The following is a 25,266-nucleotide window of genomic DNA, read 5'->3' on the forward strand; positions in this document are numbered from 1 at the left end:
AAATTAAAAGTCTCTTCATACAAATTTAACATGCAGAAGGAAAAAAGCCAGCACCAATCCCCGGCCCTCCACAGCCCTCCTGGGAGCAGCACAGACCTGCAGAGGGCCGTGGATTGTTCCTTCTTGAGACCTTCCAGCCCTGCACTCTGCACCATCCTGCTGGCTCCCAACCAGGGAGGCCTCCTGCCCTGACCCAAACAAAATCCACTGACATCAGATCCACCCCCAAGTGGTTCCTGCCATTCTGAATGTTTCCCAAAACCAGAAAATGTTTCAAACAGCCAGTTCTCCCCAAAAGTGTGTGTGGGACAGGTGGGGCTTACACACTGATATCATTATTCTTGTATTTGTATTTTATTTGCCAGAGAAAATCTGAATTTTGAACCAAGCAAATTCAAACTCCTTGCCTATCCCTGCCAGTTAGGAAGAATACACAAGTCTGTGCTCAAACATTCAGACAGTTTAAGCCCAATTATTTTTGTCTATATTAGAAAACGATTGAGGCAACTTAGAAATTTAATTTAATCAGGAAAAAGGAGACTCCAAAAGAAGAGATTTTCCCATGGTGGAAAACCTTGTGCATTTCAAGAACTCTCAGCCTTGGCATAAATGAAGTGTTTCACTAGGAACGAGGAAGGAAATAGATTCCTCTGCTGCAAAACTGCCAAAAACCAAAGGAGCTGAGAGCAATGCAGCTTGAAGAGAGGCTTTCAAATCAAACCCCTCACCACAGACTTGTTTCTCTCCTCATGGAGTCATCCCACCTTGTGTAAATCCATTTATTTCCCTGAGCCCAGAGCTGGGACAGCCGATAGGACTGACTAGACACACACCACCACACCATGTGATCAGTGCTCCTATTTCCAACAAAAAACCAACCAGCCATAAAATTCCCAACTGTTCCCATTATATCACCTAGCTGGAAGCATCTTTTTAGAGTCCAAATGTTCATCAATCACAGCACCATCATGAGTCCACATGAAAACCATTTCAAGCCTCAGCCTACAGTTACACCCTGATCATAAACACTCCAAAAGCATTTTTTTCCCATTTACTCATGCACAGCTGCAGAGAAATAGAAAATCAACTCAAAGCAGTGTCCAAGAGGGAGTTCTGCACCAGACAGAGCACAGAGGTCAGGAGTGTTCACCCAGATGCTCTACAGAACAGAGACAGACGGTTCATTTCATTCCTAACCTCCCTGCTCCTCCAGAGCAGCCTTCCCTCTTTTCCTCCTGTTCAAGTTTATTTCTTCTGCAAGATCTAAGCTGGCCTCAGTTTTGGCAGTTCTCACTTCATCCCTGAACTTCCTGACCTGCAAGATATGGCCTGCTTGGTTTATCAGTATTTATTTCCCACCCACCCCCATTCTTTGCAGGCATATTTTTAAGTTTCTCCTAAAGCTAGCTGTCCCTAGTTTTCAGAAAATGGTATCCTGCCAGCATTTCTGAGTTGCCAAAAACCAAAAATGAAGCAAAAAAAAAAAAAAAATGAACACACTCACCACTTCCTTTAAATTTTCCAGTCCAGATTTTACCAACCAGTTTGCTGTGCCTCATCAGCCTGTGGCACTGGACATGCTCCACCTCACTTTGCTCTTACAACTCTTTATAAAAAGTGTTGGCACCTCATGGAGTAACTTTCATCCTTCAAGTCCCGTTCCTGTGAACTCTGTAAGCCTCTCTCTGCTCCCCTTCCTCTCCTTTCTTTAAGGTACCATTTTTTTCAGTAGGAAGTGCATCAGAGCTGTTTTCATGCCCCTCTTTGCAGGGTGCAGGACTCCCTGAGCCTCCACGTCTCGCAGCACCTCCTCCAGCACAGAACAGTCACTTTCGGGTCACTCCAGTGGCAATACTGCAGCATCATTTTTCCTGAAAGATCACAAACCTTCCTGGCCTGCCAGGCCCCCTTCCAGCACCACATCCACGTCTCCATCCTGTAATCCTGGCAGGCAGTTTGTTGAACCTGCTGCTGGCCTCTTGGTTCCCAAGGAGCCTCCAGGTGCACTCACCCACATCGCTGGAAATCCACAGTCCTTTCCTACAGCTCTGACATTACCAATTAGCTATGAATAATTCAGGTTATAAATTAAAAGGTCCATGGCCAAGAGATCACTCAGGCTGAGAAAAGGCTCCTTGGCATCAGCAGTGAAAGCAAACCTTAGGGGGTTGTTACTTTTCCGACACCACTTCCTGCATTTATGAAAATGATGTGACAGTGTGGAATAGGAATGGCCCCAGGGCTCCTCTGCCCCAAGGTGATCCCACAGGTGAGTTCCTCTCCCTGCCTTCCCTGGGGTCACCTGAGGTACCTGTGGGGCCCACAGAGCCCTCCAGCCTCCCTTCCCAAGGCTGACCAAGCCTGGCTCTTCCCACTTGGGTAACACTTGCTCCCTGCCATGGAAGTGAGGTGATCCCATCCCAAGTTTCCCATTACTCACTTCACAGGTTTATGGGATTATTTTTCCACATCCAGGGACAGCAAGCAGAGTTCAAGAGAGTATCCTTCAAACATATACTGTGAATTAAGGAAAAGCCTCTTTCCCACCATACTAAGGAGCATCCTCTAACAGCCCTGCCCAGAAAATCCCCATTTCCTGACTCCAAAGACTTTTAAAGTGTGGCAAGAATGGAAACAGCCTAAATTATGTAGATGGAAAGCTTGAGCATGGACAAAACATCCTTTTGAGAAAGATTCAATTCCACAGAAATGCAGGCATACAAGAGCAGGACCCAGACCATGGATTGACAGGAGAGAAGAGCTCAAGAAAATATTCTCAACTTCTTTTTCCCCTCCCCAAACACACCAAGCTGCTAATAAAAGTTTTGGGATGATCAGTGAAAGCACATGATAAATCAAATTTCTGATTAATAGACAAGAAAACAAAATTGAGACACAGAATCAGGAGATGGTGTAACTCATGTTCCCATCCTATCAGGGGGAAGAAATAGATTTGGTTGGTTTGGTTAGCAGCAGGCACAGCCTCCAGGAGCAAATGTCCCTTTGAGTTCTGCATTGGCCAAGATCTGGTAACAAGAGGGGAGGGCAGGAGGTACCACCAGGACACAGAGCACTGAAATGGAAATGGGGGAGAACACAGGCATAGGGAGTTCCACTCATCAGGGGAAACAGAAGGCTATTACTCGAGCCTCTCAACATGGTACTTGTGGAATTTCAGGGCAAGAATCACATAACCAGGTGTAAAAATCTTCAAATGTAATTTATTAAGACATTCAGCTATGTCTGTCAGTCTACATCCAAATTTACTACTAAAAATAAAATAGTATCACATTTCACATTAGGAATACCGACTTTGAAAAACACTTGAGTCAAGCCTATCGTATAAATAAGTGACTAATTTCTCTTCATATCAAAATTCACATAAAAAAATTGCCTGCCCCCTACTCCCACCTATTTCCCCACCCCAGTCCCTTGTTCTACTTGAAGCCATGATGAATGTAAAAATTTAAGTATGGACATGTCCTTGTCAAAGAAAAAAAGGTGCAAACCTATTAACAGCTTTTAAAAGTGGCATTTGCGGAGTCTGATCATACACAATAATGTACTCATTCCCAAAGTGCAAATATCGCCAGAGTTTAATACTGCTTTAATTCAGCTGCAAGGGTTAACATTACACAGCACAGTCCTGCAAGGCCTCTATCCGTGCCCTAAAACTCATCCCACTTTCCTCCTGCAGAGGCAAAGTGTTCATGAGAGCTTTAGTTTACTTCATGCAGCCCACACTGTGCCCATTATGAGCAGAAGTTTCATATACATCAAAATATTGACGACTCTGTCATAAAAGTCAAGAGTCACTATAGATTACATAAATTCAAATGCAACTGCCCCAAGAACACCCAAAGCATACACACGACGTATTAAGAGTGCTTCCACCTCCTGGTACAATCACTGCTGTTACATCTTTGATTTTTGCTTACGTGCCATAGAAAATGTCAGCAACCAGAGCTGCCCATCTGCCAGAGACCGGCAGCTCACGGCCCGTAACGCCCCTCAGGACCTGGGACGTGGCTCTGTGCAACTCCTCTCCCTGACCAAAACCAAGGCAGCCTCCTGTCCCTCTGGCCACAACGTCTCACAGACCCCTCACTCCTCTCACCCCTCACCTACGTCTTGAAAACACTCTAGCACTGCTATTTATTCCCAGACATCCTTCCTATGCCCACAGTTCAGAGAGCTTCTGGAGTCATTTCTACTACATCTCACTGGAGTTACCACTATCAAGCAGCCCATAAAAATCAGCATGGGAGATTACATTTTGACCAGCATTAATAGCTACACTTCTTTCACAGCTGTGGAAGGATTGGTTTTCTTCTGAGTCAAACGTGGATCTCTGAAATGTGTTTGTTCCCACGTCATCCTCTGTATTCTCAGAGCTGGACACAAACCCCCAGATCTCGAGCAGAACACCCCTCGGGGGCTGCAATGAGTTCTGCAGCACAGGCTGCTCCCTGGCTGGCCTCACAGGGGCTCGTGTCACTGTCCATGCTGTGAGACTCCCCCGGGTGGGCAGAGGCCTCGGGGCTGTCGTGTCCATCGTGGCCCCTGCTCGGGCTGTCCTTCATGCTTGGCCTGTGGTCACATTCAGCACCAGGCTCAGCTGCATCTCCAGGCCTGGTGTTTTGCTCTGCACTAGGATTTGGCTGCTGCACTGGCTCTGGTCCCAGTCCTGGGAGCTGTGAAGGGCTCTTCAGTTGGCAGTGGCACAGAGGGCAGGTTTCTTGCACGTACAGCCATTTCTTAAGACAACCCGCATGAAAAAAATGGCTACATGGAGTGATTACAGCAGTCTTCATATCCTGAAAGACACAAAAAAAAAAGAAAAAAGAAATATATTATTATTATTTGTAATCCCATCCCATTCCTCTCCTCTCACCTCACACATCTAATGGGTTCACCAGGCATGGAAGAGACAGAAGCAGTCCACAGACAAGGAAGAGAACATTCCTTCCTTCACACCCACAGTGTTTTATATGAGGAGCAGCTGAGGGAGCTGGGAAGGCTCAGCCTGAAAAAAGGAGACTCAGGGGGGACCTTCTGGCTCTGCAGAACTCCCTGACAGGAGGGGACAGCCAGGTGGGGCTGAGTCTCTTCTCTCAGTGACCAAGCAACAGGACAAGAGGAAATGGCCTCAAGCTGTGGCAGGAGAGGTTTGTTCTGGGCATCAGTAAGAATTTCTTCACAGAAAAGGTTGTCAGGCATTGGAGAGGAGGTGGTGGAGTCACCGTCCCTGGAGGTGTCCAAGGGAGGCCGGGACATGGCACTCATTGCCATGGGGATCAGTCACAGGCTGGACTTGATCTTGGAGTCTTCTCCAACCTTAATGATTCTGATACACACACAGCTCAAATACAGGCCAAGTCTTGCTTTCTTTATCACAGGCATAAAAAATGAGGCAAAAAAACCTTTGTTTGTAAGATATTATTAAACATGACCTTTTCAGGATGAGAATCACAGGACTGGTTGGCTCAAGTAACAATCATGCAACTCAAAACAGCACAAGGACAGATGCAACACGTAACAACACCAAAAATGAAGTGACACCATGAACTCTGCCAGCTGAGACCCACAAAATACTAGTCCAGTGTTTTGAACACTGTCATTCAATCTGGCAGTTTTACTCTTCAAAGGATTTCTACCAAGCTTGGAGCCAATCCAATCCCACTCTTAACTGCACACTACTAACGTTAGGGTGGTTCTTTCACTGTCACACGTAAGTACAATTTCTATTCAAGAGTAAGAGACTTTGGAGCTGAAGTGTGATAAAGATATTACTTTCAGCATTAATGTCTAAGGTCCTTACATCTGCTGGCTTATGTTAGCAAGACCCTTAACCTTTTGATAATTAGGTTTCTGCTGCAAAACTGACACTGCACATGAAGCAGCAATGTCTGTATAGACTGAGCTACTTCTACAGAATAGTAACAAATCAGCTACCAAGAACATGTTGTCTTTCACTAACAAAATCCTCCAGTAACGAAGAAAGGGAACATTTGCTGCTACTACTGAGACCAGCTCAATCCAAACATGAGCAGCTTAAGGACAGAGTCTGCTGTGTAACTAGAATTTAAAAAAAAGGCAGTTTAAGCACATCCAAGCTCTTCATTCCTAAGAATTATCTTGGCGACAGCACTCCAAATCAATTTGCACAAAGCAGAAAACTGGGTGATTCCAGTAACTTACTGAGTGCAGTATTATTCATTACATAAGTCACTTATTTTATTAGCTGAAGACTGAAGTTCATCTGGGGCTTTTTCAACTTGAGCCAGTCCTTTGACACCTCCATTCCTACCTGGTAGCAGATGGCACAGATGTCATTGTGCTGCTCCAGCTGCTCCTTTGTGGCCACGGGCAGAGATTTTATCTTATTCACAGCGTCTCTGCGAAGGAGGAAACTCTTCCAGCCCAGCTGGGCCCGCAGCCACACGTTGTAGTAGGAGTGGATGAAGATGATGACGGAGCCCATGACAGTCCACTCCCCAAAGATGGTTTCTGAGACTCCATAGGCCACCACGCACAGAGCCACCAGGAACTCCAGCAGCCGGTAGGTGCCGTTCACGTAGTAGATCACATCGTCCATGTTCTCCACTGGCTCTTTCCTAAACTCCTCCACCATGAACAGAACATAAATGAAGAGGGTCCCAAGCACCTGTAACACAATTCAAAAGCATGAGCTCAGCTTTCTGAACTGGAGCTTGAGTCAGTGCTGGCCATAGAGCTCTGTCCACACAACGTTCCCAAGCTGGACAAAGGGCAAGCCCCAAAGTATTGGAATTGTTGAACTTCAAGACAAATAAAAGTTGCTCTTTCTTGCAAAACATTTAAACTTGCTCCCAAGTACTTCTTCTTCTTTACCTTCCTGAATCCAGAACACAGCTGAGTTAATTAAACAAGAGCGCTGAGCATTTTAAGGGGCAATTAAAAAAATTTAATAATAAAAAGCCCAAGTAATAACAAATACTTATAGCATAAAACATGTCCTCTATTTACAGTACTGTGTTTCAAACATCAAATTGCTTTCAAAGAGTTATAGCTAAGTAATGACACATAAATGAGTACTCTGGGAAAAAACCTTTTTACTATGATAGTTACACACCCTCAAAAGCCTTTTGGCTTTACAATTTGAAGTAGACTTCCATTCAATACCTCTGTTCTCAGCCCACCCAGGAGCTCCTCAGCCTCAGGTACAGGACACAGAAACAGATTTTTTAATCACCCCTTGTAATTCTGCCCTTCTCTAATCCCTGTTCTTTTCTCATCATGTATTTTCCCCCTTAGAGTAACAGGATCACGGTTAATGCAGGGCTTCACGAGGCTGATTTCTCACCTGAAGAGAGGTTAGAATACTGCTGGAGATAATGATCAACAGCCAGAAATCCATGTGGAAAAACTGACAAATCATGTAGGCCATGTATGCGGGGAACACGAGTAAGAACAGACAGAGGCTGACTGCTCGGAAGTGCTTCCACAGACTCCTGCAAAACAACACAATAGGTTTTTATTTTTCAAGTCAGATTTGAGTGTCAGAATAAGAATAGAATGACTGCTGGATGCAGGCACGTTAGATAATTGCTCAAGGCTTTAGCTTGTTGAAAGGAGTTTCTATTTTACTTGGGCACAGTCTCATTCCCAGCTTGCACACAAGCTTACAACTGTGCAAAGTTCTCTCTCATCTGATCTTTGCTGTTTTCTTTAGAAAGACAAAAAATATGGGCAAAATAAGTATTTGAGATACTGAATATTACAGATGGAAGTCCATTAAAATAAATTATTAAACGTGTAACTGTTTAGACACTTCTCTAAACAAACAAGAGGTCTCCAAATTAAATAATTCTTGCAATTCTTCTTCACATTTTTGCTAATATGTGTGGGCCAAAGCTACTTCTTTTCATCACCAGATTTAACCCTGCTGTCTTTAGAAGTATATTCCCCAATTCAGAGATCACTAAAGATGAAATGTAGCAGGACTTGAACACTTATCTCTGCCAGTCCTTACTCTGCTCCTATCATCTACTTCTTCCTAATCTCCTCCCCAGCCTAAATACACCATCAATCTTTTTACAGCCACCCATTTGTGAAGGCTTTCAGAATATCTCCAGTAATTTACCATACTACCTCTACTTGTTCCTCAGGTTGTATTTTAACCTCACTTAGCTCTGGAGATGAGATACAGAGAAAGTCAAACCATTTGGGGGCACAGGACAGCAGCACAAACTGATTAATTCAATACAGTCTGAAGAAACATCAGAGTAACTTTGAGGTCTGCAGTTCTGTGTCTGTGGGTGAGGGAGGAAGGGAGAGCTGAAGTGGAATTTATCCTGTTTCTTGCTGATTTAGAACTCCCTGGGAGATTTGGCAGAAGAGTTAAAACTCACTATCCCCACAGTCTGCTTGTTTAAGCTGGGCAGATGCTCCTATCCTGGTTCTACTCCCCTTCCCTCTGTTTCTATCCTGGAAGTTAACTTGCTGCACGAAGAACATCTCCAAGCTAAACAAACTCTACACATAAACAAACCTCCTCTGTTCACTTCTTCACTCACAGGTTACACAAAGGGAAAAGACAAATGCAATTGACAAAGATAAGAACATATTAATATGAGAACACCACAGAGTGTTCAAAACACAAATGAAACTGAACAATCCCACACAATCCAAACATGTGGGACACTAAGGCAAACCTTACACCTCTTATTTTGTGCCAGTAAACCATATTATTTGGGGATCACAAAAAAAAAATATGTTTTACAATATCTAATACAAGGTCACTCCTAGAAACTTCCCACCCTCAATAGCTGTGTGAGATCACTGCTTTAGAGTGAAACTCACCCAACTGCAGAGGAGGTTAAGAAAAACCATTCTGCAAATCCACACAATAGAGTGGGTGGGGAGAGCACAGTCCTGGATTTGCTTAAGTGGAACCACAAAACTAGAGAACTTGGACTAGAAAAGAAATCTGCATACAGAAAAAAAAACAAGGCAACTTTACAAGTACTAAAAGCCATCAATTACTAGTTTATCACCTCCTAAAAGAACATTGAGTAACTCTCAGTTTAGGAAACCAGTCTCTTACTTGTCCCTTGAGGCTCCCAGTGCCAAGACAATGGGATCAGCAATTTCCAGCATGGACTGAAGGATGGATGCCACCACAATGAAAAGAATAATACTGAGCAGGAACGCCCGATGCACAACTTGGAGCTCAATCAAACCTGTCTGCACAGCCAGGATCAGGAGTGTGACTCCTTCAGTCATCCCCCTGCAGATCAACACAGGCAAAAAAACAAACAATCACATCTCTGTGTCAATGCTGCTTCAAAAGTATATCTAGAAACACCAGGAAATAAACTGTCTGCTTCTGTCACAGCCTTTCATATGTCACTGGTTTTAGGTTTCACTGGTGTCCCTTGGAAGGCTTTAACCAGGGAGGGATGTTTAGAAATGCTGAAGTGCTGGGCTTATGAATCAGCAGATTTTGCTCCTAACAAGCAGCATTTGCACTACATCTAGCTCAGACACCACCCAGCACAAAGCATTTTAAGGGCCCAGTTTAGGCAAATTACCAATTTTGCCACTTTTCAGTTTACTCCCCCTGTACCTTAACCAAATAGAGGTATCCTTCCAAATACAGCTTTCCTTTCTGTTTTGGAACCTCAGAGTGACTTTAATCCCTCTGAGGATGACCACAACTATTTGATGCAATAAAGTACATGCTTCACCGAAAGATGTTTTTATACAGATTGCTCTTATGCAGCCCCAATTTATACCCTTTCTGCTTCTGCATCTTGGAATCCAAAATCTAAAACATTCTTTTGCAAATGGTCTCAAGTCTCTACAGAGAGTTATGGGCTGGAGTAACAGGAAAGGCAGTGTCAGGATCCTAATTTCATATTAGACAAGTTGAGACAAGCCTGAGAAAAGGCATTTTGGCTATTTCCCATAACAATTTACATCATTAACAGTCCATACAATGCTGTGTTTTAAGTCTCACAGATTAGTAATGTTTCATACATGTAGAGGGGACATGAGGAAATGAAAATACAAAGTGTTTATATTATGCAAGCATGTGAAAATTTTTCAGTGACTCATGAAAATAGAAGTGATTGTAAATCCCAAGTAACAGCCCTGAATTTGTGCAGAAATGAACCATCTCCCAAGAAGCATGTGACAAGTATTTTCACCTCAAATCTTTTCAATGCACACACAAACTGGCATACAAAAAAAACTGTCCAAAGGTCAAGAGTCAAAAAACTATAATGCCACCCCTGTATTTTTATATAAATCCCCTTTCTGTCTGCTTCTTTTCAGACCCTAGGCACAACGAGGCACTTACCTGTTCATAGCAGGATCGTTCATGAACGCTCGGTAACCCTGCAAGTAAAACTTGCAGAGAGTCAGAACTCCCAAAGCAACAAAAGAGACTGTGAAGACCAATCCCAGCAGTGAGTATGGAGTGCTACAGCATTCGGCAATACTGCCAGGAGAGAGAGGAAAAGAAACAAAAAGAGAAGGTTGATCAGTGATGAGGTCTCCCCTTGTCCTGTTAACTGTGCAAGTTGGTTTTAAAGCAAAATTGGACTGGTTTAATGAAAATGTTGAAAGTTCTACACTGCCATTAAGTCTTTCAATAAAAGAAAAAGATGAGATGGATTTTATCACTTCTTTCCAAGATATAAGTTCATTGCAGCTCCACCTTGGAGGCAGGGCTGTGCTGTGACATCCCTGCAGTTCCCTCAGCACAGGGCCACGTGGTGGCACTGTCCTGCTGCCGCTGGGGCTCGGAGCCACAGGCCAGCCAGAGCCTCCACACACTGAAGTCACTCACTGGAATTTCACCCAGCACCACAAAGACCCAGTTAAAGCAGATGGATTCACTAAGGCATGTTCTCCTCCTATCCATAATAATGCACACCAACATCAAACTAATAAATCCTGTTGGGAGACTGGGGCTTTTTTCCCAATCAGCGTCAGGTGGGCAACACCTGTTGTTGGAATGGCTGAGCCTGAAGCAGCAGAAAAAGACAGCAGAGAAGGCTCTCCTTCAGCTGGTTTCTTTCTCTCTTTTGCTACAGCAAAGTCCCAGAGATCAAGACCCCAGACTTCATTTGACAGCTGCATCACCCACTTTCAGGCTGCTCTTCTACTGGCCCTGGCACTGTGTTATTTGAAGCAGGCCCAGAATGTGCTTTGGGTTCAGAAACACAGCACTGCCAATGCCAGGAAAAGAACCAGCTGTCAGCCAGGGGTTACACATCTGGAAATACTCATATGCATAATCCAAGGTAATACACTGACAGATTCATTAGAAAAAAATAATCTTCATTTTTTCCTCAGGACAGTAGTCTTGAGAGAGAAATTGCCATGGTCAAAACCATGTCCTGCTAATTAACTGAGTGATGAGTGAAATAGTCCAGTGCTCTGACAAAAGAGTTTTGAGAAGGCACATGCTTCAAAAATAAACAAAGCTCATCCAAGAGACATTTACTTTGTCTCTTTTAGTGACTATTTAAACCTGAAATATCCTTTGAAAGCAATTCACTGCAGGAAATGTTGGTATGTTTATATATACACTATTTACAGTACTTCTGGTAAGCCTTAAAATTCTGCGTGTTTACCAAGCCAAGGGGGGCTGAAAAAGCTTTTAGATGTTCCTGCTGATCAAGATAGTGAGAAACAGCATTTAAAGCAGTTATTTATGTAGGGTATTTGAGGAACTCTTAAGTTTTGGTTCAAAATAAACTACCAGTAATCAAGAATCCTGGTTTTTCTGCTTTTTTTGTCAGAGTAATGTTAGGACTCTTCTTACAATTGATCTACTATGCAAGGGTCCCAGAGGAGCTTATGAGCTCAAGAGATGCCTGGGGAGCTTTACTATGTTTATGTGTCAAGCACAAGCTTATAAATTGTCCCAAAGAGCTGAACTCTTCATGGTTTCTTAAAAATCACAGCAGTTACAAATCCATGGAAAAGATTTTGAGAGGAACAAGAACAATGAAAGGTACAGAATAGTTTAAAACAGCAAATATTGAACAAGAGCTTTCCAGTCTGGGAAGAACAGACTTAGGCTACTCTCAGTTTTCAAGAAAACAACTTGGTATCCATGTCCCCCTCCCCAATATATAAACTGAGAGGAACTGAATGAAATTATACGGATTCAAGCAATCAAAATGGATTTTTCATTATAGAGATGAGGCTGAGCTGGGAAAACACCTTCCTTCAGGATCTTCCAAATGACACAAGTGTACATGGGTTCGTGGGCAGAAACCACAACCTGATGGAAGGGTTTCTTGAGGGTAACTGAAATACTTACTAGCCACATCCAGCTAATGCAGCCTGGCAGAAGCTGGATGCAGGATTGGATGAGTCCTAGGAAGCATCCAGTTTGTCACACAATGGGTGGGTGGCCTTCCAGGAACTCATCTGCAGCCACTGCTGGGAACTGGATCCTAGGCTCCTGGTCTGATCCAGCACAGCCACTCTGAGCTCCTCATGGAGTCAGACACAGCTGTTGTGTACACCCCAACTGCTCCCACCTGAATTCCAGCCCCACAATTGTTCAATGTCAGGGCACAGATGCAGAATTCACTTGTTTTCATAGAAGAGCACATCTTCTCTTCCACTCTGTTGAACAGCCAGCACTATGTTATTACCTGACCTGACAAGGTACTTCAGCTCCCTGCACGGGGTCAGAGGCTGTTAGTGGTATCATCAGGGTTTGTGTTTTTAACATAAAACAGTGTTTTGTCCCTGTTTTGCCACAAATAGGAGAAGTATAACAATTTGATGTAGGAATAAACTCAACTTCAAGGCAAAGGACTGCTTCTCCTCTATTGTAACAAAACTAAAATTGCAGAAGAAATGAACAGGAAGAAAAATTTCAGACCCCAGTGGTCTAGTTAATAAGCAGGAATAGTCAGTGTTTCTGCATAATGCAGGGTGACACCATAAGCAATTTTAATACTATATGCAGTATAAATCCTTGGCATTTCTCCTTAATGATTATTAATTTTGACAGCTTACAGGATGGCACCATAGACAGATACAGCAAGGCAAGAAAAAGCCGAGCAACTGGAAAACTGTAGTGATGAAGAAGTTACTAATCAAACAGCAGAACTAATGATGTATGATCCCTAAAGACTCTGTCCTGTGCTAGCTGGCTGTGTTTAGACAACTATTACTCCTCTCTTCCCTATCCCACTATGGCACTGTACCTAATCTGCCTAACCCAGCTTCTGCAGCACCCCCAGCTCCTCTCTGCCCTGCATTCCTGCTCCTCTGTATGAACAAAACCTGAAAAAGGCACGTAGGTTCCAGCCAGCAGAATCCCTCAAATGCAGCCTTTCAGTAACAGCACCAACACAGATCTCTATCCTTTATATTACAACCTTTAAACTTTATAAAACTTGATAGCCTATAAAACGTTTTTATGTTTTTAGAAAGCTTTTACAAATCTGGTATCTTTCTGATCTTTACACCTCTGCCACATTAACCACTGGACTCAAAAGTTGCTTTGGGAGTTGGGTGCTTTGGCTGCTTGGATGAACTAAAGAATGTGTCCCACACCAAAATAATGAAGTAAGACATCCAAAGCTCAGAAAGCAACACGATCATGAATAAGGTGGACTGAACTTCAGCTGAAATATCTCAGACTTAAAATCAATTTATATACTGAAAACAACTTCTGGACCAAAGCTCTAACTATGGCTACTCCTTCCTCAAAGGAATATTTTGCTTTCTTTGGGAGCTCTCCCACAGCTCTATTAATGTCTGCTCTGAATGGGATCCATGCCTATACAGGAAAAGCTTAACAGGGTTTATATGCTTGGTCACTGCAATAAGGACAAATATTTGTTGGGTATCCAAGTGTAATAAAGCCAATATCCACATCTCATCTCTAAAAGAGCACAGATACTCATTTCAGAAGACAGTTCAAACAGAAATCTACCTATCTGCAGGCTCCTGAATTACCTGGTCAAGAAGAGGAAGAGGAGCCTCTCTCTGGAGGCAGGCTGGTCCCGTGTACTGAAATAGGAATAGATCTGAAGAGCAAATAAGACGAGCCAGAACACCATGAAAAGCACTGGGACCACCAGCTGGTTCCACAGAGACATTCCCAGTGCCAGGAGCCCATACACCTCCACCACCTGGGAAGACACAAAAACACAATTTGTTATTGAGTCACAGCACTTGGGATTTGATAACAAAAGGGAAGTCAACAATATAGTCACAAGGAAGGCAAGGATGATGCACATGACATCAGCCATCCCACAGGAAGAGAGGAGGTACATCAAAGTACAGTTTGAGAAAGGCAGAGCTCAGGTTCAGCAGTGACATTTCCAGTGTGTCTGGCAGGAGGCAGAAGTACCTGACCACAGCAGCAAACCCTCAGACCAGCTCAATGCTCATTCCTACAAACACCTGGCTTGGAGCTGCTCCCTGCAGCCCACTCACAGCTAGAGGGATGAGGACACGTGGCTCTGGGTCATGCCAGCCCCTCAGATCCTCTTGCCCAGTTTAAGTCATAGCAATGCTGTTTTCTCTGTAGCTACTGCCGAGTCACTGCACACATCAGACACTGAAATGAGCCATACCATTAAAAAAGTAGTAAATCTACTTTGCTGACCTGTTTTTAAGGAAAAACATAACATCCCCCCCCTCCATTTTATGCTTAAGTATCTCAAAAGGATCACATACCTAATCCACCAAGTGTTTTGAAATTCATGCTTAAGACTTATACTTAGGTCAAAAGGAAACTGCTCATAACTACTAATTCTTCATCACTTGCTTCCCACAATGACACAGAAGCCATCATGGCAAGGAAATTTTCAGAATTGCTAAAAAAGCTGACAAGCATGAGAGATATGACACTCACGGGACTTGCTGCAGCACTGGGGCTGATGGACAAGCAATATGCTGCTTGCAGGGACACAGTGCCAAGCTTTTGCTTCACTCACAGACTTGTCAAGGAAGTGCACCTGCCCTCAGGAGACTCCCCTGGCCTGGGAGCAAGGCAAACAATCCTGTGCAGCTCCTGGCACAGTGCTCCACCACACTGGAAAAGGGTCACGCTACGCTCATAATGCAGATTCATAACTGTGAGACATTTCTGGCATCTTCTGCTGCAAACAGGCAGCCAAGGTTCTGGGCCTGCTTTTAAATTATACCCCTGGGCATAGCATAACACACACATACAAACACAAAAAGCTGCCCTGGTCCACCTGTCAGGGCTCTCAGGAAATGCTCCTGGTGTTTAACATCCCAGTATTCACTAAGTTTTGACACTGATATCAAACCCGCAATCAAATCCAGCCTCAAATAGCTGGATTTGTGTACCTCACAAACACCAGGGCAGCACTGAAAACCAACAATTGCTCTGAGTTACAGCAATGGAAATACAAGCATGAAAATATTCCAGTTGGAATGGCAATATCCTCCTCTGGAATAAACACCTAGGCTTGATTTGTAGCAGAGTTGCAACCAGGTACATGAACACACCATGAGCTGGTATTTTTTCTGCTGTTTCAGGAACACAAGCAAAGAGCAGCAAGTTCTTAAAAAATAAAAATCCCAGGTTTTGCCAGTACAATGTGAAAACCACTCACAACTATTCACTGCAACTCAATTACATGTATTTAGAAAAGCAGCATCCAACATTCTTTTAAACCCAGTGCCACATTACAAAATTTTTGCTATTTTTTTTTCTGTATTCCCAAGGGAAAAACGCTTTATGTCCTCTTCATAAAAAGCCAGGAGAAAGAGTATGATCAGTGTCCAAAGGCCAGGAATACAAGGAATACTTCCTCATGATTACTGTAATACAGCCTGGCATGGAAAGACTTGAAATACTGGGATGGGGCAGGGAGGAGACAAGCAATTCTAGAGATGAAGAGACTTGGGTAACAGCAATATTTAGAACATAATTCTGACAAACAAACAAAAAATCAGCAAGAAACAACTATTTTCCCCCATCAACCTGGAATGCATTTGCAATTAAAACATTTGTAAGATTTGGAAGTGTTTTAAATATAAGTGTCTAATAAAAAACAGACACAGTTCTCAGATCCACATCTAATCTGAATTTGACTTTGGGGAGCCAAACTGTACATCCATTAATGTACATGGAAAATGGAAATGCTGGTTCCAACCTTTAGCAAGGCTTTGAGCTGTGCAGACATGCAACTGTTTTACCCCAAATGTTGCCACTCATGTACAATAAGCATGATACTTCTATTCTCACTGGAAAACAGGATATTGAAGCTTTGCCAGTCAGCTCCCAAATTAATTTTTTTAATCAGCAAATCTACAAGCCAGGGGAGGCTTTGATTGGATCTCAGGAAAAATTTCTTCACTGAGAGGGTGGTCAGGCACTGGAAGAGGCTGTCCAGGGCAGTGGTGGAGTCACCATCCCTGGATGGATTTAAAAGCTGCATGAATGTGGCACTAAGGGACTTGTTTGAGTGGTTAGACTTGACGAGCTCAGAGTTCTTTTCCAACCTAAACAAATCTGTGATTCCATGGATGAGGTCAGACCAATGCTAGGTGCTGTACAAACACAGGAGGATAATCCTGCTCTAAAGACCAACTACATACAAAATAAATAACCAGACACCAATGATCAACATGACAGGCTGAGACCTTGGCACAGCACACAGCTCCTGCTGCCAAGTTTTTGTTTGTGTATGACAGATATGACAGCAAACAAGAGCTTTAAAGAAGGTTTTGAAAGAGCTTAAGAAGTCAGTTTTTAGACTGCTTCTGGACTGAAGAGCAGAAGGCAAAAAAACCCCAGTGCCATGGTTTGAAAAAAAAAATCCAGGCAGTGATGAAAGCTGAAACAGTGGCTCAGTCAAAAGCCAAGCAAGCATCAATCTTTTTATATTGAAATATACAGAAGGATGTATACACATACATATATATAAAAGATAAAAATGTAGGAAATGTGATGTTTCTGGATCACTGAGAAAGTGTCCTTTGAACTAAACATTTATCAGATGTCAAAGCATTAAGGAAATGGACATGTCAGATCAGTCTTCTTGTTTGAGGTCTCAGTAATGTTGCTACTTTAAAGAAAATACCACAGGCTTTTCAAATCAGTGATTATTAGAGTCAAAATCAGCTTCAGTGTCACTCCCAATTTACCACTTCTATACTTACAAACACTTTTCATACAGAAAGTGTTTCTTGAAATGAACAGTTCCTTCAATGAATGCCCGGGGATTACCTTCCTCACTTAATAAAGCTGTAAATAAGTTCCAGTGTGACACAATCTTGTCTTTTAGCCTGGATTTGTGAAGGAGTAAGCAAAGTCCAAGCAAAGTGGCCATGCTCAGCTGGCCAGCAGCATAATTCAGGCTCGTGTCTTAACTGCTCACCCATCTAAAGCTGCAATAAATTACAGAAAGAAGATGCCATGGATAGGAGCTTGTTCTGTTGGCTAAGAAAGGATGAGTTAGCACACAAACACAGGTGCACAGAAAAAAAGCTAAAGTGGAGTTTTTTACTTCTTTCCTGCATAAAAGGCTCAGAAAACAGAATGGTTGCATCCACCATCCTACCTGGACAAGCTCTCTGTACGCAGACTTCGCCAAGTTATAGGGCACCAGAAGATTTGATGCCAGGAAGTAGAGAACTTCCAAGCCGGTGAAAATCATGGCGAATTTGTTGATGATGACGATGGTCTCGAGCGGGACGAGGCAGAGCCGAGCCAGCAGAGGGAGCATGTGCGCGGAGAAGAGCCAGATCTGCTTGGTCTTCATGACGCAGGAGCAGAGCGTGCACACCACCAGCTGCCCTGGAAACGCGACACAGCAGTTCAGAATCAAGCTGATTATCCCCTTCAGGAAAAAGCGTATTTTTAATACGTTATCTTTCCAGAACACCGTTATCAACATCCAGCATATTATGACGGTTCTAACTAGGGCATCTCTGTTACGAAACCAGACTCCTCTCCGTGTCTTTTGCTGGGTCACTAAAGTTACCCTTTCCAAAACGCTTTCACTTCCCAGATTAGCCAGCTGTAAACCCAAAACACATGCAGAATCAGATTAATAAAGCCCCAGGAATATATCATACAGAGGATAACTCAACAAGCCAGCCCTCTTTTTCCTCACCACCCCCAGCTCAGCTGAAATCCCATCAGCATCTGTACACACAGCAGCTTTTCTGAAGCCCAGCTACACTATTTCATCCTGACCTACACAAAAAAGCAATCAAAGGTCTCAAATGGCTTTTAGAGCAACAATATTTCCACTGTCAAGAGGAATTACTGACCAAGAACAGCAACAGGAGAATAGCCAGGTCAGCAGCTGGGACTTCAATAATTTCATAAAGCCCTGAGGCAGTTGCTCAGAATGATCACTGAAGCTTGCAAGTGACAGATAATTAACAACTAAATTCTCTTTAATAGCTGGTGGGGACACAAGCATGAGCACATCTCCCCCACACACCCACAGATTTGGAGGGTGGTAATTCTAAAGCACTAAGATCACTTCAGTGTAACCGCTCCCATCAGAGACACTGAAGTTGTACCCTTGATCCCAGAGGAAACTGGATGGGGTAAAATGCACATTGCCTGGGTAAGAACAATCCTCACTCATCATTTTCAGTAAGGAAGAAACTTATGGCATATTATTTGAAAACAGACCCTTCCTCACCATCTATGTTAATTTATATCAAATGCCACAATGCATGGTACTAAATTCAAGTGCCCTGGTTTGGAACTACCTCCACAATGTTTGCATTTCATAACTCTCCCTGAAACCAGGAGCTGGCCTTAGGAAAAGAGAGGAACCAGACCAAGCCCAGTAACATCTCTAGGTCAGCATGAGCTCCATGTGCTCACATAAGCTCACTGACCTTGTAAGCCCTTCTGGATGGGCTGGGGAGGGAAGCTGCCAGAGGAGAAACAGCAGCACCAGGGTTTTGCTTTCATTTTGCCAAGCTTCCCTACCTAAGGAAGGACTTCTGCTTTCAAAATAACTGCAACTGAGCTGAAAGCAATCTCTAATCTCTACTACTTAAGCATACAAAGTTCTCCCTCCTTCACACTGTCCTCTTTCAAGTTAAATTCCAACTGTCAATTTGATAGATGTATTTCTGAAATAGCAGATGTCTCTGCAGAACAAGCACCCTTGCTCTCAGCACGACACCCTCAGCATTACTGGGTCTTCTGAGCCTCCCAGAAAGTTACTCTACGCATCTCTTTAAACGTTCAGCAGACTCCAGCTCTGAAGCATTCTCCCTCTGCTTTGTTGTTCTCTGCCCACACACACGTTGCTACAACCCTATTTAAGACACCACCAGCACACTGCTGTGCTGTCATATTCAGGAGCCTGGCAGGCAGCTTGTGAGGATTTCTGCGCCTCATGGTAACTAAGGCAACTCAGCTTCACACACAAAGGGACACAAACACCAGCATGCAATGTGTTCTTCAGCATTTTGTAAGTGCTGTCATCTGAAATCAAATACTGCAACAGCATCACTTGAAACAATCCAGTGCTCTCTGGGATGACTCTGGAGCTCTCTGATCACAAATTAGAGCTTCTGAGTTCAGGCTCAGTAAACAGCAGAACCTGCTTTCCTCCAACAGCCATGTGTGGAGCGTGCTGCTCATCCCTGCTCAGCTCTGGCCCTCCCACCTTTTTAATTTTAAACACTGATCAAAAGTTACTTGTCATGGGAAGGAGAACTGTACACACCATCAAAGGAAATACATGGAACACTTTCTCTGGAGGCTCCAGCCTCCTCCCTGAGTGTGCACCTTGTCAATTCTCAACCCTGCAGGAAAGGCATGAATGTCTCCAATGGAGCTTTGATTGATGGTACTTCCCATTTTAAACCGGGGTAGCAGCACCTTAGTTCAGGACAGCCAATCTCTCTCTGCAGTAAATCACACTATCTGCAGGAGGGGCTGCACAGCATCAGTCATCAACATTACACAGCAGGATCAGCCAGAGAAAATAACCTCACATCAAACCATAGATTTTAACACTCCAAGAATCTGCTATGACTATCAAATCCGGGTCAATGTTTGCACCCTGTAAACTGACAGACACAACTAATGAACCCAACAGCTGCAACACACCCGGGAAGACACCAGCCAGGGTCCTCTGCTAGGGAATGAGGCAATAAGGAAGAAATCCATTGTGTGTGAACTTCCTGCCCATTTTTTCCCTTCCCCAAACCTCCACAGACACATTAAACATTGCTGACAGGTAGCCAGAGCCTCTCAGTGCAGAAGTTAATGGAAAATATTCAACAAGAAAGTTGACATGGTACAGCCACTGTACAAGCTTGGAGTAGAAAAGCATCTTTATTTCATTCACAAGTTTAGAAAGCTGATGTTAATAAATTCCCTGGCTACATCAGTGATTTACTCAAAAACAAGGTATCCTAAAGTTAATACAAAACCCCATTACTGTGCCATAAGAATAAGCATCACTTGCAAAACCATGCAGCAGCTTTGGAAAGTTCACAGCTGATGTGCTCCAAAGTGGCTCACTCATCCAAGGGCACATCTCCAAAGACATTTATTTCTTCCATCCAGCACTAAGGATCACATTATTATCCATAGACATCAGTCATCAGACTGAGTTAAACGCAGGGGAAAAAATGACTGTGAGATCCCATTCAGAAAGTATTAATTAATAAAATCATAAACAAAGGTTACATTTGTGAACCAACTGGTACTGTACATCATTCCCTTAATTCTGACCAGAACTTCAGGAACCAGAGCTGTACCAGTAGCACCATTATTCCATTCCCTCATGCACATGCTTTGGTGCCTGTCAGCAGTGCTGCAGCACAACTCCCTGTCAGAATGTGTGAGAAAAAGATGGAGCTAAGCACCTGTACATTAATTTTGCTGAGAAGATGGCACCACTCAGTGCTGTGTATTCCTGAGTCTCCACTAAATAAATAAACTTGTATACAACAAATCTGAGAAAACATTTCATATTTATACAAAACACTGTCAAGCCTCACAGACCACTTTCACAAGTCATCTCCAAAGATGACTGCTTGTCATCAAGACCAAAATTACATTTTCAAGTTGGCTTTGAAAGAATAAGGAAAATTAAGAATGGGGATATTAAATATGTTAACACATACATATTTGCTAGTACAGTCACAAGCACCTAGTTCTGAAACACAATTACAGTAAGGGGACACTTTAGTCTGATATCCACTACAACTCAAAATTCTATTGAATAAAACTATTATCTTTTTCTCACTTGTTTTTAGTGCCTATTGAAACCTAGATGCAGCATGCTGGGTTTGACTCTGGGTTTAGTTTTTACGTGTTACTGAATGACACAATGCCTCCTGATCTCTTCCTGCCCAGGCCTGCATGATGCTTTGTGAAGCTCTCTGAGGTATTCTGCTTTACCATGGAACCCTGCATTGCACCTGGGAGAGAGTCACAGGACTAATTACAAACATTTTCTCATAAAAAAACACACCAGAAACTTTAGCTGTACTTTGGCATCATTTGACAAGACAGGAAAGCATACCTAGACATTCAGAAGAGAGAGGAAATTATATCTAAATAATCCTTCCTTGAAAATTACCAGTGCTACTTCTACTAAAAATATTAAAATCAAAGACAAATGCCACATTTGAAAGTAAGGATGCAGGCAAACAGAAGATGGGTAAATTCTGTCAGATCTAGCACACTGTAAAATAGTAAACCCATTTTTATCTGCCAGTAGCAGCTGCAAGTAAACAGAAAGCAGCTGAGTTTTGCCAACAGTTGTACACGGCTGACTAAATCTGTCAATAATCTGATGAAAACCATAGATCTTAGTGAAAGGAATTAAGGAAGATTTTTCTTGCAAGCTTGTCTCAGGCTTCATTTTAAAATACACATGGTGGGGTGTGTATGTGTGTGTATTCCAGTATCCTCTCAGAAGAACATATGGTTTGGTGTAGCAACCTTAACACTGAATTCATTCTCTTCTAGTCAAAGTTCAAAGGGTAAGGAAACACTCTAGAAGTCCAATTCTTCATTATTTATTTGGGATTTTTAGGTAGGGGAGTCACCTCTGCCATTAATCAAACAATTTAAATGTGTTTGACTTGTCATTCCTTAACTCTAATTAAAAATATCCTCAGGACTCTGTAAGAAAACCAGTAGCCTGTAGTCCCATGCTCACACCCATCAATGTATTTCATCAGATTTCGTAAGAGAATGACAGTGTTTAGCTATAAAGCCAATGAAGAATTTATGTGTACAACACTTGAATTGACAAAAACACTACAAATGCACGTAACTACTGAAATTTCTACAGTACTTTCCACATAAAGGCTATTACAGACACTCCAGTTGTTGTGAATCAGACTGCATAGTCTGAGAATAACAGAGGCAGAGCATAACAAACAGACCTGGAAAGTATTTCAGAGCTGCAAGTATGGGGTATGGGTAAATCAGTGGCATAGAAAAATCCAGGCAGGATACAGCTATCCTCCCACGCCTCTTGCATATTAATAAGTATCACAACAAGTAATAAAAGAGATTTGAAACAAAGAGGTAAAACATGCATAGGTTCCAATGAAGAGAATTAGAGCTTTCTCCTCTCAATTATTTGAAGCACTTACCTACTAAAGCAGTCATGAAACGGTTCATAGAGAGAGGCTCCAAGTACATTGGTCCTTCATAGCCTGATTCCAGTTCGCTCCTCACATAATCCCTAAAAAACACAAACCCACAAACTATTATGATCCATCTGATTCAGACAAGAAGCAATTTATTCATTCCACATATATGTAACTTCAGTGTACGTCACAGCCAATTAACTAAATAGCAAAAAGCAATATTAACACTACTGTTCCAGCAGCCATGCTGATGGAAGGATCCAACTGAGGCATGACTTAAGCGAGCGCAGAATTATCTGTAATTAGACTCACTGGCAGAGCTGTAAAAATCCTTTGGGACATCTAAGCTGTTCTTCAGAGCGTGGCCTCAAAACTGCTTATTGAAAAAGCCTCTTAGGCACCATTCCATTTTTAAGTATCCTTATTAAGTGTTTTTCTTCCTAACAATAATTTCTTTTCCCACCAGCAACGTGTGAAAAAAAAATCTGAGAGCTTGACAGAGAGATCTTCCAATTCAATGCTTATAGAATTTTGCACTTAAGAAGTTCTTTACGTTCAATTAAAAGATAAATATGAAGGAAAAGCAATAGTCATAGAGTAGAGTCAGGAACAGAGTTGCTACATCACCCTTTTGTCCAACACAATTTAAAAGTTTAGTTCTATCCTACCAGATACCCACAAACTGATAAAACACCATTGACAGACACAGTAAGAGAGCTTGAAAATTTCTCAGAATTCCCCTCAGAAAAGGTGGGCTGGGAGGGTGGGCTCTGGCAACCAAAGTGCAAGGTAAGAACCTGAGGACCCTGGGCAGTTTTCTGTTGTTGCTGGTCATCCATTGGCTCTGCCCCTGAGTAGGTTAACACATCAGCAGAACTCAAATATGAACCTCACACGAAGAGCAGGCATTTCACACCTTCACAAGCTGATCCTGGAGCAGCACAGCAGGAATTCTGCAGTGGCTCCTTAATCCCCTGCCATCAGACAGCAGGCAATACTGACCTTTCACATCCAGCCCGTTTTTCTGCCATGCCCTGTGACCCTTCCTGCTCCACTCCAGGGCAGCTGCAGCTCCACTCTTGTTAGGGCACCACCAGCTCTGGCATCAGCAGCACAAAACCCCTGAGTTTGTTTCTGATCCTGTCTAGGACTCACATCTACCTGCCAGACAGACACACTTGGTCTGACCCCGCGTGGAGCTCGCAGAGGCTGTTTGCTCGAGGGGCAATTCAGTTATTCTGTGTTTATTTTTATCACTGAGGCCAGCCACACTTGCTGGGAGCAGATGCAGACAAAGCACAGCAAAATAGGACTGGAAACCACAGCCAACACAAGAATTGCTCTTTTTATTTCAGTGCAGAAATAGATGCAATTTAGTGCTACTGGGACCATTCACTTCTCCCCAGAAATGCGGGAATATACCCTGCTCCTAGGATTAACTTGCTACCCCAAGCAAAGGTATTCACGTTTTCACTTGCAAAAAATCTCTGGAATTCAAGACATAAATCTCAAAGTACTAAAACAAACACTTCAAAGCCTGTTCTTCATAGCTGACAACACTGCCTACTCAGAGCAGCTTTTCAAGTGTCATGGTATATGTGAGGTATGTTGAAATGAGTTCTTTAGACTGCAACCTACAATTAAAAACACAGGAGGACTGAAAAGGCACCTCAAATGACAATTCTAGGTATATAGAATTGTTCTGTTCTCCAGGTATAACTAAGCACAAATGCTTTTTTTTCCACCTTCCAAAATCCATAAGGTTGTAGTCCTTTGGGCAAAGGGGTTATTTTTATTTATTTACATCATATGGACCAGGAGAAAGCACTTTCTGAAAGCATAGGCAACACAAACAGGATAATCCATCAGTTACAGACGAGAGAAAAAAAATAACAGCACTTGCAAGAGGCTGGAGATGGCTTTTTGTCTTAGAAAAATCATGCTCCATCCTCAAATTTTGGGTGGAAACATTGGGTGGCTATTTCTAAGCTGCTGGAAGGAAAGCAGTGAAGACATCAAGTTTCTTCTATATTTGTTAGGAAACAGGTTATAAAATCATCCAGGATACCAAGTGCAGCAAGATGACCTTACACAACTTAGCCAAGAGACACGAACAAAGCTGCACTTACAGTTGCTTCTTCAACACCAGAACGTGCTTGGAGATGACCCAAATTTCTTCGAGCTGCATTTCTTGCTGTTGTCTGATTCAGTCATCTGCACAGAGGTCTGCACTTGGCTGAATTCTCTAAGTAACTCTCAATTATAACTGAGTTCTAGGCTCACCACTTTGGAGAAGCAATGTTTTAAGATCTCCTAAATTTTTTAAACAGTATTTTTAGCTGATGTCTGAATGAGGAAAGTGAAAGCAATGATTCTCCTATTACCAGTACAAACACAAAGATCATTTGGCACAGACACCAATCAGAAGATGCCTCTAACAGCTGCAGTGCCATACAAGATGCTGAAAAAAGCAAGTGCCTGCACTTAATTTTGATCAATTAAAACTGTATTAATCTCCAGCTTTTACATTTGAGGATTGTTCACTTTACTGCAGCAGTGTAAGAAAACAAGAATGCTAAAATCATTATTTACTAGTTCATAAAATGACTGAAACTACATTACTTTGGAAAATTAGGATTTAATAATAAAGCTTAGATCAGATTG

The 25,266-nt window shown here is 42.7% G+C and overlaps 1 protein-coding gene across 3 annotated transcripts in view; it reads right to left on the reverse strand.

Annotated features, from left to right (window-relative positions):
* Nucleotides 1–3,201: 3,201 nt before the first annotated feature.
* Nucleotides 3,202–25,266, reverse strand: part of RNF145 (ring finger protein 145) — a 46,584-nt gene continuing 24,519 nt past the window's right edge. For all 3 annotated transcript variants that reach the window (XM_053991386.1, XM_053991388.1, XM_053991387.1), the window contains exons 4-11: nt 22,606–22,697; nt 17,568–17,803; nt 13,981–14,156; nt 10,346–10,486; nt 9,089–9,271; nt 7,346–7,493; nt 6,311–6,667; nt 3,202–4,817 (exon numbers count right to left, since the gene is read on the reverse strand). In XM_053991386.1, the coding sequence (XP_053847361.1) occupies nt 4,389–4,817; nt 6,311–6,667; nt 7,346–7,493; nt 9,089–9,271; nt 10,346–10,486; nt 13,981–14,156; nt 17,568–17,803; nt 22,606–22,697 (1,762 nt within the window). In that variant the 3' untranslated portion in view covers nt 3,202–4,388. The remainder of the gene's footprint in view (nt 4,818–6,310; nt 6,668–7,345; nt 7,494–9,088; nt 9,272–10,345; nt 10,487–13,980; nt 14,157–17,567; nt 17,804–22,605; nt 22,698–25,266) is intronic.

This window comes from Vidua macroura, chromosome 15, assembly GCF_024509145.1.
Source record: "Vidua macroura isolate BioBank_ID:100142 chromosome 15, ASM2450914v1, whole genome shotgun sequence".
Lineage (NCBI taxonomy): Eukaryota > Metazoa > Chordata > Aves > Passeriformes > Viduidae > Vidua > Vidua macroura.